General features: G+C 41.3%; 1 protein-coding gene across 3 annotated transcripts in view; it reads left to right on the top strand.

The window, feature by feature from the left end:
• The window catches only part of LOC138304374 (integrin alpha-M-like), a 242,314-nt gene extending 228,178 nt beyond the window's left edge, over window positions 1–14,136 (top strand). For 2 of the 3 annotated variants that reach the window (XM_069244360.1, XM_069244359.1), the window contains 8 exons: window positions 1,603–1,686; window positions 3,193–3,265; window positions 3,373–3,480; window positions 8,574–8,648; window positions 9,498–9,614; window positions 10,558–10,656; window positions 10,933–11,043; window positions 13,297–13,809. In XM_069244360.1, the coding sequence (XP_069100461.1) occupies window positions 1,603–1,686; window positions 3,193–3,265; window positions 3,373–3,480; window positions 8,574–8,648; window positions 9,498–9,614; window positions 10,558–10,656; window positions 10,933–11,043; window positions 13,297–13,662 (1,033 nt within the window). In that variant the 3' untranslated portion in view covers window positions 13,663–13,809. Of the gene's footprint in view, window positions 1–1,602; window positions 1,687–3,192; window positions 3,266–3,372; window positions 3,481–8,573; window positions 8,649–9,497; window positions 9,615–10,557; window positions 10,657–10,932; window positions 11,044–13,296 lie in introns of all 3 variants that reach the window. The other variant, XM_069244358.1, reaches the window with a different exon arrangement.
• The last annotated feature ends 1,895 nt before the right edge of the window (window positions 14,137–16,031 follow it).

The following is a 16,031-nucleotide window of genomic DNA, read 5'->3' as shown; positions in this document are numbered from 1 at the left end:
TCTCAGCAACCTGTGGCATTGTGGTTTGACTCAGTGTAGACAGTGTTTCTAACTGCTTATTTGCTGTTCTACTAGGACAATTGTGGATTAGCTGACATGATGTACCACAAAATGTCTTCTTTAACAGGGCTTTCGGAAACCTATGATGTTGGAGGTTTGCCAATCTTTTGAAATGCATCATTTCTAAATATTCAGGAAGCTGTGAAATAGTTGGTACTGTTGCACTGCTTCTTCTCCACAATGTTCAGCAAGATGTAACATAGCAGAATCAAAGTCTACAACTTGTTCTAACCTTAAATGTAATTCATGCTGTGCCATATTAAGACAGGTTCTAAAGCGCAGCCAGGACTTAGGCCTCCTAAACTGTTTTTTCCATGAAGCAGAACAAGTGGGTGAAGGTACAGCACATTCTATTTTTGCATTTCATAAATGAAGGAAGCTCGCAGATGTTTCTCCTTTTCAAATGAACTGCAAAACAGATAAAATGCAGAATTTACTAAGCATTTTTTTCTGTTGAAAGGAAGCTCAAGGTTTTATCCTTCAGTTTCTCTCCACGTAGTGACACTTCCACTGACATTTATACTATACGTTAGTCATTGAAGAAGCTATTGTCGCCTAGACTTCCACTATATGTTGAACAGCAGTTATATAATATTTGCAATAACCAATCATTATTTACTTGAACAATTTACAAGCTAAACCTTTATTTTAAACCCACAAATTATTCTTAAAATGTTATAAATCCATTTTTTGCAGAATCTCTAAATAATCTTTCAACAAATGAACCCAATTATGTAAAACGTTTACCAATATTCTTGGACTTTAAAGTAACATTTCAATTCTAACACCATCAACTTTACCTCCAACTGAGCTATATATAACTTTGTAAATACCAATAGTAATTGTTTTAGAACTCCAAAACATCTTTAATGTTTTAACTAATGACTCCTTTATCAAAACTTTTCAACGTCTTAACTGACCAGTCTGGACCGGTTGTTAGAATGCTCAATGCTTTATGAGCAAACTTAACTTTTTTTAAAACTAAAATTCTGTTTACTTTTGTTAGCAATTAAGCCCCTTTTTAAATAAGATTCTAAATATTTATTTACTTTTATCGGACAAACAAGTTTTAAGCTCCAATAAGCGATTGTAACCAACCACCCAAGATAGTTTAGGTTTTTCTCATTAGCAGAGCAGGCTTTTTAGAAACGCCCAAAAACTTGTAAAAGGTCTTTCCTAACACTCCCAACCTTGAAAGCCCGCAAGCAACATTTATTCATTATTATCAAACAGTCCTGAGGTGTTTGAAATAAACAAATAAAATTGATAACGTTTGATTGACAATTCAAATGCATTTTAATTCAACTTGTTTCAGCAATGAATGATGTTTTTAGGTATGTATTTTTGCTGCTTTTTATTACAAGTCAACAAGGCCCAAATAGGGAGGAAAGTGCATGTACTCTTTAACTTAAAAATTGGCAGATTATTTAGTCCACCTCTAGAAATGATAAAACTCAGCTTGACCTTATCACACCTACCTTTATGAAAAATATGACTGAAAAGGTATGCCTTCTAATTTGAAATGATCTTCTCTCTTCCCAGTGAGAATGAGAATGGAACACTGGATGACAATATAGCAATAAAGGACATCCCTGTGTTGCAAGCCACCAACATTATTGTTAAAGGGTAAGTACAGATCCCTAGCAATAGACCTTACCCTGCTGTTGACGCCGATAGTAAGGTATAGCCAAACCTATAAGGTACATATTGAAACCAGAAATGTACGGGTTCTTTAGCATACATGGAAGCTTAGTGGCAATGTCAAACTATTAACATGCTGCCCTAGAACCCAAGGAACACCCTCTAACTCTGGTAATTGGAAGAAGAGATCTTTTATTCAACTTCATTCAACTTCACTCACTATGGAATTATCTTCCTAAGAAGGAAGACTTAAGAATTGATGTGTGAGATCTCTGCTGGTGTATATGTGTGAATGATGTGTTCACTACAACCCCAGCCCAACCCCCTCAAGAAGTAGTGTTATTGAAAACATCCGTGGCACTTGCGTTGTAAGAGGAGGCAGAATTTGGATGCCAAATTGGTGATTAATGGGGTAACAAACCATTAGCGGGATGGGGTCAAAATCAATAGAATTTAAATACGTCACTGCCAGACACTTCCTAGAGCCAGGTAAACCTGTGTGAAAACGCAGGACCATTATGGAAGGCCTTGTGCTTCCTTTTGGCCAGTAATGACTGGGCAGGATCATTCCATGTCGAGTGTTAGCCTAAAAGTGCCACACTTGACTCTGTGATGTATGCACCTGCCACACCACACAGAGCAGCACCCAAAGTTCCTGTGCTGCGTTATGTGACAGGGGGAGAGCAGGGGAGCTCCAGTTCTGAAGAGATATGGCACTCTCCTCCCCTTTCCCTAGCACCAGCTCACAATCAGGCAGCCGTGCACCACCCACACACCTTTGCACCTTGGTGCAAGTGTGTATGTGTGAGTCTAGCATAGATTTGTACTGAAAGGGTACACTTCCAGTACAAAATACTATGCCTAAAACTTTTCCCACTTTGCATGTGTGCTGTACTGTACAGCACACATACAAAGTCAGAAAAAAAAGCGAAATAAAAATATTTCTTCTTTTTACACCTGCTTTTAAGTGGCATTTTCTTCTGGCACAAACCCCTATCTACTTGTGTTAGTAGACAGATTCATCAAAAACCATGGGTGGTTGCACAAGAACACTCATGTACCACGTAGTGGATGCTCCATTGGAGCAAAGTAAAGCAATCAATCGCTTTGCGTTGGTTTGCCTTACTTTTCCTTACAAATCAATGCAAATACCAATTTTCCTTGTTTTCCAAATCCCGAAAAGCATTTTGTGTCATGTCTGTGTTAAAAAAGTAATGTAAATCCGATGCAATACCTTTGTAAATCTGGGCCTTTGACTTTTTTCAGTAGCAGCATTTTTTTTGACTGCCCAAAAGAACAGTCCACTTCTTGTAAATGCTTTCCTCTGAGTCAGAACCTAAGGAGGAAAAATCAGTAGACTGCAAAGAGTTCTCTGATATTCCAAAAAGCAGGACAGTTTGCTAGCTTCAGGGGTCCTCACTTGCAGGCAATTTCACTATGCCATGCCTGATTCTCTCAGACACCAATCCTTTTTCCTTTTCTTTTTGCCAGACTAGAGTCCATCACCTACCTCAACTTCTCTACCAGAGACCCGGAGAAGAGACTGCTATTTCACTCGTACCAGGTAAAGTTTACACATACATCCGAAAAAGATCATCTCTTTTCCTGCTGGAGATAGCTTTAGCTTCTCTTCCGTCCCTTCCAACCTGCTGCTCTTTTTTCATCTCACAGGTACAAAACCTTGGCCGCCAAGACGTTCCTGTGAATTTTACGGTTCAATTACCCCTGGTTTTCGATTTTGGCTTCCAGTGGGAGATTTCCAGACATTTTACTGTGAAAGTGAGTTCCTATGGGTGGTAACATGCATGAATGGTGTGTGTGTGTCTGTGAGAGTGTGCACAAAAGAGAGAGGTGGCCAACATATAGATAAGAAACAAATGTCATTTAGTGATTGATTTGTAGGTTCTGGGCCTGTTTGACCTAAGGTTCAGTTTTTGTGTTTGCACTTGGATAAAATTGTTTGATTCTGGGCAAAAAATCCCTTTTTTCTTTTGTGCCTTCTTATCTGCCCAAACTAAGAGCACTTACAAGCAAGGTGACTAACACTATTATACAGTTTGTAAATATCTGGACTGTGCCAAACTAGAGATACAGTTGAAAGGAAAAATCTTTTCATGTTGCTTCAAATATGTTTTTAGCCTGTACCTGGCTTCATATTATCACCTTTCTGGAACAGGAAACTGTGGTGGAGGTTGGACTCTGCATGTGAATATTGCAAATTTGAAAGCAGGAATTATACTAATATTACCCTGTCTCACTAACACCATCATTCTTGAATAGGCGGACTGCACTTCTTCACCAATTTTTAATTTAAAACAGTAGATCAGTGTAAGAAATTGGTGCTAATGGGAGACCTCCACCGTGAATTAGGCCACAAACTTTGCATTGTAAAACAGAGTTTCAATCATTGAAACCTTGGTTCAGCCCCCTGGTAGATATGACACAGAGCAGACATGCTTAACTTAGAAAACTCTATATTTAGCAGTACAATATAGTCAAAAAGTCAAAACGCAGCACAGTAAAAATCCCACAAGTAATTTAGAAACATTTAGTGAGTAAAATGACACAAAATGAAAAATAAATTATGGGGAACGGAAGATATGATATAATTAAGGAAAAAAGCTCCAAGAAAAAGTAACAGACAAATCATCTAGTCCCGGTTCGCGATTGACCATGACCTAAGTGTGTTTTCAGGCCAACCACGATGAAGCCCAGATATACCAGATACACCAAGTCGATTTGTCCTGATCAAAGATGTTACCTTTTGACTTAGGGCCTGATGTAGAGTTTGGAGGAAAGGTTACTCTGTCGTTTGATATAATGCACTTGTAATACAGCGGACAGTATATCTGTCATGATTGTGATGGAGTAACCCATCGGCCAAACTCTAAATCAGGCCTCCAGTCTCTGAAATAGAAATCAAAATCCTCCAGCAAGGCAAAGATGCAGGCTGTATCTGTTAAAGTTCTCTTGATGCCAGATAGCCACTGGACGAGGTGCCACTGAAGCCTTTGGTTTTGGCAGGAAAAGCTCAGATTGAAATTTTTTTGATTTTGCAGCCAGCGAAGTCCTCACATCGGGTGAATACTATTCGTGCCTTCGCCTGGTCCAGATTTCCACCTTTGGACTTAACCTTTTATATGGAACTCAAAATCATTCATCAAGGCAACACGGAGGCTTTATTCGATGAAGTCAGTTTGAAATCGAACAGAGAGTTTCTAGAGAATGCACTATTCTGAGGCGAATTCAACATGGTAGGATATTTCGGCCATGAAGGGAGCTTGTATGCCAGCCAGAGTTGTGTGTATGGACACGATCAGGCCCTCCCTACTTGGCTACACCTAGTTGGTTCCTGGACCAGCTGCCCTTCTCACGCTGGTGCCAATCTGTCTACAGAAGGCCTGCAGAACAAAAGCTTTCTTTTCTCCAGGGCTCCTGTTATATATAACTTTGAATGGGTTGTCTCACCCTGGTCTCTTTCTGGATTCTTACCAGCAATACTACCAAGCTGATATCTGTCACCTACCTCACACCTAGGCCTTCTTGCTCTAGGAGCAGTTTTCACACCTCATTTAGGGAAAGCAGTGGCAGGGTCATCTGCCAGTAGGCTAATGCTAATCAGCCTACTGGAGGCTCAGGTGGGTAAGGTCTGATCTCTAAAATGAACTTTTCTTCAATATTTATTACAAATGTGACTTCACCAATGAATTGGACTTTAAATAAAACCCTCTTTAGGTTCAACTGCTTAAGAACTCCAAGGTCATCAAAACATTATCATTAGAAAGCTGGCATCTCCTGTGTATAAAGAAAATATAAAGAAATATAATAATTACATTTTCCTGTATTTGAAGACTGGGCATGGCATCCTTTGGTGATCCCTGAAATGTTATCTTGAAAGGTTAATTTACAGTATAATGGACTCTGTCTTGACCCCATTGGGGATCAGGCAGTTATCCACCATCCAGCAGGCAGTGTGGCGCAAGCATTCTAAGAAATGGATGCATGCCTCCCCTGTGTTTTAGCAATAGATTTAATCACCTAGGTGTCGGTGGCATATGACTGCTAAAGGTGACAAAGATGAAGGATCTGATGATACACCTATTCTCTGATCCTTGGTCAAAATTCACTGATTAAGGCAGTTAACAACCTTTCTTGCTCATATTATCTGCTATTAACTCTTAACTTCCCGGGAGGTTATACAGAGGCATTCTCTGAGATGATCCATGACGGTGATGATTAATGAAATTACAATTACAATTAATGGAAATCTGAAGTTACCATTAGCCCACCTCTGCAGAGGAAGACGAATGAGCATACAAAAAAGAGATTCCATCAGAGAAGATGATACTTTAATGCTGGTTTGCAATTCTCAGTTGAAGAGACCGCAAATGTGTATTTCAATCATTCTAGCTAGTGGTCATGCATCAAATGTGCAAAGGAAAGCAGCATTTTGAAATTATTACACAGCGGGCAACATTAACAGCAGTTTAAACTGTCATATTTTAAGAAATCTTCTGAATATATTCCTTCGTATACTGATCAATCATATTTTTGAAGAAAGGAAGCCCGTTCTTGTGTATTAATTTCTTTTTTAAGTTGCAAGGTGTATGTCTGAAACTAAGTAAAGCTGAATTCTGCAGTCGTAGGTTAACTAACTAGGCCGTTCATTAGCAACACAGTCAGTTTTGGTTAATTGTAACATTCAAATGGAACAGCTTGAGATTTTCAACCATAGATTTAAGAAATTCTGAATGTTTGCTAAACATGGATTACATTTACAATATGGCACTCTGAAATAAAATATCAGTGTTTATAGTTCTACCTGGTTAACAAAAGGAGAAGAAAAGTATTAACACTCTCCTTAGTTTACATATCGATGTTTGTGATTTATTATGTGTGTGAACGTTATGATAGGGCTTTTGATAGTTATTTAATTGAAAATGGCATGGTTATTTTCATTTTAATAACAGGAATGGAGTTTTCAATTGCACTGATACATGTCAACTTACAGATGCATTGGTAGACCTATGAAAATGGTGAATAATGAGGGTCGTGGTCATGGTTGTTTTTGAAATCCACTCCCTTTCAGAGCTGCACCTCAGTCTTAGTCAGATGGCCTCAATAGGCGTACCCAGCTACCCTCACTCAAATCAGGCAGGCTACAGCAGGTGTGAGAGCTCTTGACTGATATCTGAGGCAGGGCTCTATTACTACCAGCAGTGGGGAGCTAGCTCCTCCAAACTAGGCCATCTCTGGAGCTGGGCAAGTGCAGTGTAGGGAGCCATCCTCTCTGGTGCTGGGCAAGTGTCGCTTAGGAAGCCACCCTCTCTGGTACTGGGCAAGCATGGCGTAGGGAGCCAACCCCTCTGGTGCTGTTCAAGCGTGGCATAGGGAGCTTCCGTCTCTGTTACTGGTCAAGCGTGGTGTAGAGAGCCACCCTCTTTGGTACTGGGCAAGCGTGACGTAAGGAGCCACCCTCTCTGGTGCTGTTCAAGCGTGGCATAGGGAGCTTCCGTCTCTGTTACTGGTCAAGCGTGGTGTAGAGAGCCACCCTCTTTGGTACTGGGCAAGCGTGACGTAAGGAGCCACCCTCTCTGGTGCTGTTCAAGCGTGGCATAGGAAGCCAAGACACACCTTTGGAAGATGCACTGTTTACAAATTTACTGTGACAGTACCATCACAGTTTCCACTCCTGCCGCTCAGAGACCTTGGAGCATGTTGGTGGGAGCAAGATTGCCCTCCAACTGAGAGCACAGGACACTTATAGTGGTGCTCGCTGCTTCGAAAGGGCGGATGCTGGCAGATGCTTAGCAGACGCATTTGTTTAATTTGCAAGGTGGACGTTCTAGGAGTAACATGGTACTTTGCCATAGTGAGTACCAGAACCTCTGTATTTGCATTTCAGGTATTGTTACCTAGCGCGAATATGGTGACATTTGTGGAATTGAGCCCAGATCTTTGAGCACACTGAAGCTGTGAATTTCAAATTGAGTCAGTGTGTCACTGTCACCCCAGAACCAGATGCAGATGGATAATAGAAACAGTCTGTGCAGGACATGGTTATGAGGATCACAAGAACTAGGGGCCAGATGTATCAAAGCTTTCTGCATTCACAAACGGTGCGAATGCCCGTTTGCGAATGCAAAAAGCCATTTCAGAATGTATCAAAGGCATTCTCAATGCAATTTTAAGGAATCGCTAAAATTTTGACCCTGTTTAGAGAGTCGCAAATCGCTTTTTACCACCAAGTTGAACTTGGTGGTAACCATGTGCAAATTTAAAAAATGCATTTAAAATGCATTTTTACAATTTACATGTAAAGCACACATGCCCTTTTGGCATGTGTGCACCTTACATGTTGTAAAAAAATGTTTTGGGGTGCAGCAGAGGGGGCCTTAGGCCCCAAGCACCCTGGGGTTTTGCATTTCCAAAAATCCAGATAGGAATTCGCAATTTTGGTCATGCAAAAAATTCGCAAATATGGGCCTACAGGCCCATAGGTGCGAATGGGGCTGGTATCCCAATTTGCGATTCGGTAATAGCATTTGCGATTCTTAAGAAATCGCTATTACCGAATTGCAAATGTGATACATTGCACTTTGCGAATCAGAAATAGCGATTTCTTAAAAATCGCTATTTACGACTCGCAAAATGCATTCTTGATACATCTGGTCCTAGATGTGTAGAAGAAGGGTGACCAGAACAATTAAGCTGTTGGGCTCACATCCCTATACATGTCTCTAGGCACAACTGTAGGGTTCCATTGCAGCGCTCCTTATGTAGGTAACCTGTGGTTTGGGTTGAGGAAAGAATGCCTCTAGTATTTAGCCCATGCAGTGCTCAATCTGAACCAGTGATTCTTCTTTGAACAGGGACAGAACACGGCATGCACTAATCTTGGCAGTGATGTCCCTTTTAAATCTGGACCAGTAAGGGATGGTGCACAGGTAAGAGATTTAACTACAACATGGTTGTAACTACGTGCATAATTGGTGAAGCTGTGGGGAGGTTGAGGGAAAAGGCTTGTTGTGGCTGAGGGCATAGTTCTGGAGCCAGTGAGTTGTGGAACATGTTTGCAGTCTTACTCAGTACTGCAGGAATCCTACTGCTGGAGAAGGTGGGCATTGGATGGGAGGCATGTACTGCAACTTGTAAGTGGCTACCCTGGTGTAATTGAGTGTCTGTAGAGAGAAACATTGGGCATATTTAAGAGCCCCTGGCACCACCTTAGCGCATCCATAGTGTAATTTCTTTTACGCTAAGGAAGTGCTGAAGGACCATTTGGTATGCCCCTTTTAACACCTGCCCTGTTTGACCCCCCAAACGGGGGACTGTCCCCCTTGCACACATTATGCCTTGCGCAGGCATACTGTGGTGCAAGGGTTTACAAAGTGGTGCAACGCATCCATGGTGCAGGGTAGGGGGCAATAGCCTAATTGTTTGCAAGGGGGGCATTCCCCCGTTAGGGGGGCCAAACAGGGCAGGTGTTAAAAGGGGCATGCCATTATCTATAATGAGCTCCTAGGTACTCTGCAGGAGTAGCACCAAGCACATCAATAGCATACAAAAATGAGGCTATTGCCCACTACCCTGCGCCATGGGGTGCAGTAATTAAATACGACCCACACATGGTGGCGGTAGGGGGGTGCTAAGGGGTGCAGGGAAAGTGGTGCTGCACTGGGTGCCGCACCACTTTCCTTAAATCTACACCATGGTTTTGTAACTGAAGATTGTACTTTGTTGCACTTCACATCTCTCCCTTCCTCTGTCTATCTCTCTCTCTTTGTCTTTCTTAGGCTAGGAGCCAAGTTCTCCGTACAAGGATGATCCAGTGCCACATCGCCTCACTGTCCAGGGCTGGAGTGGTCAGCTTTCACTTTGAGGGTCCCTTTTTCCCATCCAAGGTTGCTCAGGTACCCCATGATTCTTGATACATGGCCCACTGGTGCCAAGGGAATTGTGGACATTGGGATATGTTTCTCCATGTGCTCCCTGTGACTCATTTTAATCAGATTGGGCATGCCTTTGGGCTCACAACAGACCAATAGGAAAATGTGGACGTGAGCAAAGAAATAAAGACTAATTGAATGCTTCGTTATTTTCCACCCACCCATGTATATCTGTATTTCTGCATGTGCATAGCCACCAAGTCACCGCTCTGTCCCTTTCACAGCATTTTCTGGCTTTAAACAACATAACGCTGCATTGCCTGACTCGAAGATGTGCTTCTTCATTTTTATATTTGGGCTTAGACAATGTGATTTGGAAACCCAAGTCTGGTTGAAGGTATTACATAACATGGCCAGCTTGACGGCTATTCAGATGTACGTGTGCCTGTATGTGAGTTTTGGGTTCCAGTAAAATTGCCTTTGTCTGTTGTTTGTTTGTATAGGTACTTGTACATACATTTTCTGAGTGTGTGAATGTCTGTACATCTGTTGTTTGTGTGCTTGTGCATTTGAAACTAATTTGGTGTGTGTACATAGATGCCCTTATTGGTCTTCATCTGTCTGCATTATGTTTGCATGTGTGGATATATCTTTGTATGCAGTCTACTTCTGTGGCATTCACTATGAAAAGTCTCCTCCAAAAAATTAAAACTGATATTTCCAGAGTTGTTGAGGCTTCTGTTTGGGGCTGGATTGCTGATGTGATGTGTTGGGAGTAGGATGGTGTTAGGTAGAGCGATGTGGTGGCATTGGTTAGAGTTATATCATTGTGGTAGTCACGAATGCACAGCCCGGGTTGATGTTGGTGAGGGGTTGTCATGGCTGTATCAGAGAACAGGGTGATAGAGAAGTGGCAGAGATCTGTTGATGAGAAAGATTGTGCTAACATCCTTTGCTTGGTCCTTAGCTGAGTGTCCAAAAGCAGTGGGTCCAGAGTGAAGCTTCGATCACCATCGACAGTACGAGGTTCTATCAGAGCCTGGAGGAGCGCTTCCATTATGCGCAGGTAACCTATCTATCGAAGCCCAGAAACAGAAAGAATTTGTATAATTTAAAGTCACTGGCGCACTAAGCAAATCACCAGAAAAGGGAAAATAAGCAAAACACAGGAAACTGCATTGATCATTCCCTAAAGCTATCCATACCAATCCTACATGAGTGACCAGCGCTGTTCTTTTCAAATGGAGAGAAAAAGACCCAGATCTCAACTCTTGCCAAATGAGCGAGGAATCTGCCCCTAATCAGTGACATTCCTGTCTTCTTTTTTTTTTGTACTACACAGGTCACCACTGAGGTGGAAGTAATCTCTGTGGTCAACCTCCTGCCAATTGTGCTTGGCAGCTCCATCGCTGGACTGGTCCTGTTGGCGCTGCTGGTGGCAATCCTGTACCGGGTACTACAACTCACCAACCTCAGTCCTGTCCAGAATCACTCTTTTTTATGCTCATTATCTCTCTTCCTCTCTCTACTTCTGTTGCTCCCTCAGTTTCTCCACACCTCGCTCTCTCTTTCACTTTTCACTCTCTCACTACCTCTCTTTTTCTCTCTGTCACCCTCTTTCCTCATTTTCTGTTCTTGCGTAATATTCTGGACTCCTCCTTCCAGACTTCATGCGCTTCTTACAACGCACGCTTCTTTTTCAGGAGTACTGATGAAGTGGGAGCTGGTGAAATAATAGATTATATTGTCATGAAGGTGCTATTGAGTTGGTCCTCGGACCAGTGGGCTCAGAAGTAGTAACCAAGGCAAGGATTGTCCTGTATATACTTAAGGCTGCATGCCTTGAGTGGAACTTTAATCAAGTGAAAAAAGATTTTGTGGGGAGACTATCTGAAAAGAAACAGAAAGCTTGAGAAATTCAACCTGTTTTGCTTAGTCTATTAATTGCAAATAGTGCAATACTCTGGTTATTTCTCACACCTGATGTTTCCAGTTCCCTTGTTATCTGAATATATTGCATCCTTTTCTGGGCCATCCATAATCTACATTCTTCACGAGCATCCACAGCCGATAAGAAATAACCCTGCACAGTACTTTTGTATGTTGCATATTTTAAGAAATTGTTTATCAAGCAACCACTTCAACCTTAAAAACAACAGATATAAAAAAAAATTGTGAACTGTTTATTATCCCTTCAAGTTCTGCAATCTGGAATTCCGCATAAAATAATAACTGCTTTGAGATCACTGTGGTATAAATGAACTGTTACCGACAGAGACACAAACCTTGTCATAACAAAGAATAAGTAAATTCTATCCACTGTTGTTAAAGTACATTTACATATTTTGAGCTTTTCCAGGGTAGACAAAAGTCTAAGGGCCTGTTTACGACCTTGGCGAATGGGATACTGCGTCACAAATGTGGCGGATATCCCGCCCGCCGTATTACAAATTCCGTTATATCCTGTGGAACTTTTAAAACAGCGGGTGGAATATCCGTTGCGTTTGTGACGGAGCATCCCATCCGCCAAGGTCCAATATGTGACAGAACAACTAGGTCCTAAACAACTATAGCCTAAACCACTACTGCTAAACAACTAAAAAGTCTCTACAACTATGTACTGAACAACTACTGTCTAAACAACAATTGTGCCTGAATAACAATTGCCTGAACAATTAATATATATATATATATATATATATATATATATATATATATATATATATATATATATATATATATATTCTAAACAACTAATAAACCATAAAAAAACAAAAAGAAAACATTACCTTAAAATTAGTTGTTCAGGCAATTGTTATTCAGGCACAATTTTTGTCTAGACAGTAGTTGTTCAGTACTTAGTTGTAGAGACTTTTTAGTTGTTTAGCAGTAGTGGTTCAAGCAAGTAGTGGTTTAGACCTAGTTGTTCAGGATGTTTCCCCCAGGGGAGAGGCAAAATATTACATATTCTAAAGTGCCAGGAGATGGACTGCATTTCATGTTTCTGCTATATTTCTTAACTGATGATTAGGAGGCAGATTTTGCATTGGTTCTCAAACATAGCAAAGCTGTAATTCTGCAACAAATGAATTAATGCTCAGATGCCGTGTTCAGAAATAATGTTGCAGCGCTGGAGCTTCCGAGACAGGGTCGCTGAATCCACATACACAAGAGGAACAGTTTATCTTCAGGACACGCTCAGAGTTGGGGTGCTTTGCTCCTGCTCCTATTCCAAAGAGCAGATGACGCCTGAAAATGCTCAGCCCTAGGATGGCTGTGTTTATATTGGAGTTCCTCAAGAATTCTGAGTACAAATGGCCCGTTTTCCTTACAGTACAAACTCCTCCTTGATGCTACGCCATCCTCCAGGTTCGTGACCCATTGTCAACATACAGTATGCTGCTTGTAACAAACTTGTTCTTTTATGGGTGACTGTTCACTGAAGTACTGCATAAAGATATTCCCATATAGCTTTGTAGTTAGGCCTAGGTAGAGCTAGGTCTAGTGATGTCTTAGACCAATGATACAGAGGTGCTTAGAAGCAGTGATGTTGTGATACCCCAAGTTCCATTGCTAGCTGCTCTCAGTAGTAGGTCATATAGACTACTGAAGAGTGATGTCTACCTCATATTACATCACGAACATGGAAGGTTCCTGCTGACTCTCGGCACACACCAATAACATCCTATTTATTTTGTCTTCCAAGGTTGGCTTCTTCAAGCGGACATCGAAGGTAGGTGCCAATGAAGGTGCTGGGCAAGTGGAACTTGACAATGTTCCCCCTTCCAGTGAAGAGACTGGAGCTCTAGGGACGGCTAACGGGCAGGCCCAGAACATGACAACGGAGCCTTCTCTCCCCGAAACAACTGAAGGCCATGAGAACAGCGGCCAGCCGGCCACAACTGAAGCATTGGATACTTCAGGTCATGAAGAAGATGATAACCTTGTGGCGAATGGCAAACAGATGCAAGAGTTGACATCTGAGCCTCTCACCCACCAGGAAGCTGACATCCACCCGCTGAGCAGTGGACAGGACTCAGATGTTATATCCGGACCTTCGGCTCACACCTGAGGGCGAAGATGATAGGTTAAATGGAAGGAAGAGATCAGGGGGCTCATGAGGACCCTTTACTTGCTTCACTTGGGATGCAAATGCAATGATAGGGAGTTGCATTTGCCTGCAACCCCTCCACAGAGGAGGAAGGATTACCTTGGACGAGTAATGTTTAAAGCCGGCTATAATGTCTTGTCTGTGGTTAATTATCGTGTGGGGTAAGAGAGCGCAGAAGGGTTTTAAGGCATGGGCAAAGCAGGCTGTGGCCCAGGGCCCCAGCCTTTCAAGGGTCACCCTGATAGACCCAGCTCTTTTTTGCAGAGTCTTGCCCTGATTAACTTTAAATAATTCTTAAACAGATTGTTTTAACTACCATTTTCCTTTAATTTATTTTAACGCGGGTGATGTGTGACAGTCTATTAGCTATTTTGCAGAGTAATGTTGTGTTTGTTTTATGCAATATCCGTAAATAAAAGCTTATTTTAGATCATAGCAGGACCTCACATATGAGAAGTTGGAGAATGTCACAGAGAATATTTACTGTAATATTAGTGGGCTGCTGCTGTGTTACAATATAGAAAACATGTCACTATCCCTAAATATTAGATGTAAACACATTTAGAATTTTGACTTGTGTGCCAGGGCACTGTCAGTGACCTGGCCAAAGACAGCATGAAAGACCTGCAATTGGATCATAAATTCAAACAGGGGCCCCAAAATACGTTTGGCCCAGGGCCCCCAAAAACCTTAAAATGTTCCTGAGAGAGTGAATTGTGCGCCGACCAAAATGACGGGGCCAATTACCTCTGTGCTTAACAGAGGTCTTGGCAATTAGTTTGAAATCAGCGAAAGGAAAATATGTATATTTTTTATGGTAATTTTGCTAATGGTTGCAACTTCTTTTTTATGTTGCATCAGATCTATTTGTAATAAAGATGCTTACAGTAGAACAATATTTATTTAAAATAGTACTCAAGACTGAGCATTAACATGTACAGCTCAGTAAGGGTTTACTAATTTCCCCTGCTATCTTGTTTACCCTGATTCCTTCAAATCAGTTTTCCAAGAGGGCAGGTCTGCTGTACCAGTAAAATGCCCTTTCAGTGCATTACAACACTTGCTTGTAGCGACCCAGTGCGATGACACGGCTATTGTACAGGTACATACAAATTCGTTGCAGGAATACAATTACTGCTAAGATATAGAAATATTCAGTGCACGCCCCAATAGCACTCCTCAGATAAATATAAAACCTCTGCAGTGATAAAGACACAAACAGCTTCGGACAAACACACTGCAAAAATGCATTGCACAGATACAAAAACATTGCTGCAGACACACAGATAGAGCTACTGAAAAAATACAGATACACCTGTTTCAGAGGTGACAACACAATTACTGAAGGGAAAGAAAAGCAATCACCGAAGAGATAACAGACACATATAGAGGAGACATAATCACTGGCAAGATACTGATAAAATGACTAAATGTGTGTGTATAGTTAGGTGAATATGTCAGTGACAACATTAACGTTTTAAACTCAGAAAACACATAAATTCAAGTTAGCACAGCTAACTATAACTTATGTTTATGATCTCACATATGACATCACTTATGACATTCTATGACATAATTTATTACATCACTGATGACATTATCCAAGCTCCTTTTGTACAAATTGCTCTATAAACAGATAGGACATTAGAGCTGTGAAAGTAATTGCAAAATAGCTCAAAATAATATGAATCATCATTAGTGCTATCATACAAACAACCCCCAAAGTTAAGCTAGCATGCTTTATGTGCAACATTGACCCTATACCATACACCTCATGGGCAGCCCACTTCATGTTGACTATCAACCACAGATAAAAAGGTAACCTGTACTGCACATGCGTTCAATCTGTATACAACTGTTAAGGCAATACAAAGTTCCTCCATATACTTATGCATTAAAGTCAATTCACTTGATATCACACATCCTTTGACCTTCAATTTCATACTCACACATTCTTACACATTCATACATTTACACTTACACATATACTTTCTCTCACATAAACACACACTCACTCACTAGTACGCACACAACATACATTTGAAAAGCACTTTATTTTTTACTAACCTCAATTTCCAGGAAAGGCTATATTCCAGTTAACTGTGCTCCATATTTTATTACACTAACAGTGAATAATGAAACATTATTCACTGTTAGAGGAATAAAAATGTTAAGAGAAAACAGAGTACAGCCCCCACCTCCATCCATAAGGACCAGCTGCCACTGTGTTCTTGGCACTGACTTTGCCAACTCCGAGGCCAGGGCAAGGGCAAGCCAGGGGTTACAACTGTGACCCCTTGCGACCCCTAAATGACATCTATGTACTTATG

This window comes from Pleurodeles waltl, chromosome 7 (genome assembly GCF_031143425.1).
Source record: "Pleurodeles waltl isolate 20211129_DDA chromosome 7, aPleWal1.hap1.20221129, whole genome shotgun sequence".
NCBI classification, from domain to species: domain Eukaryota; kingdom Metazoa; phylum Chordata; class Amphibia; order Caudata; family Salamandridae; genus Pleurodeles; species Pleurodeles waltl.
Note: the sequence above shows the minus strand (reverse complement) of the source record. Positions and strands in the feature narration are given on the sequence as shown.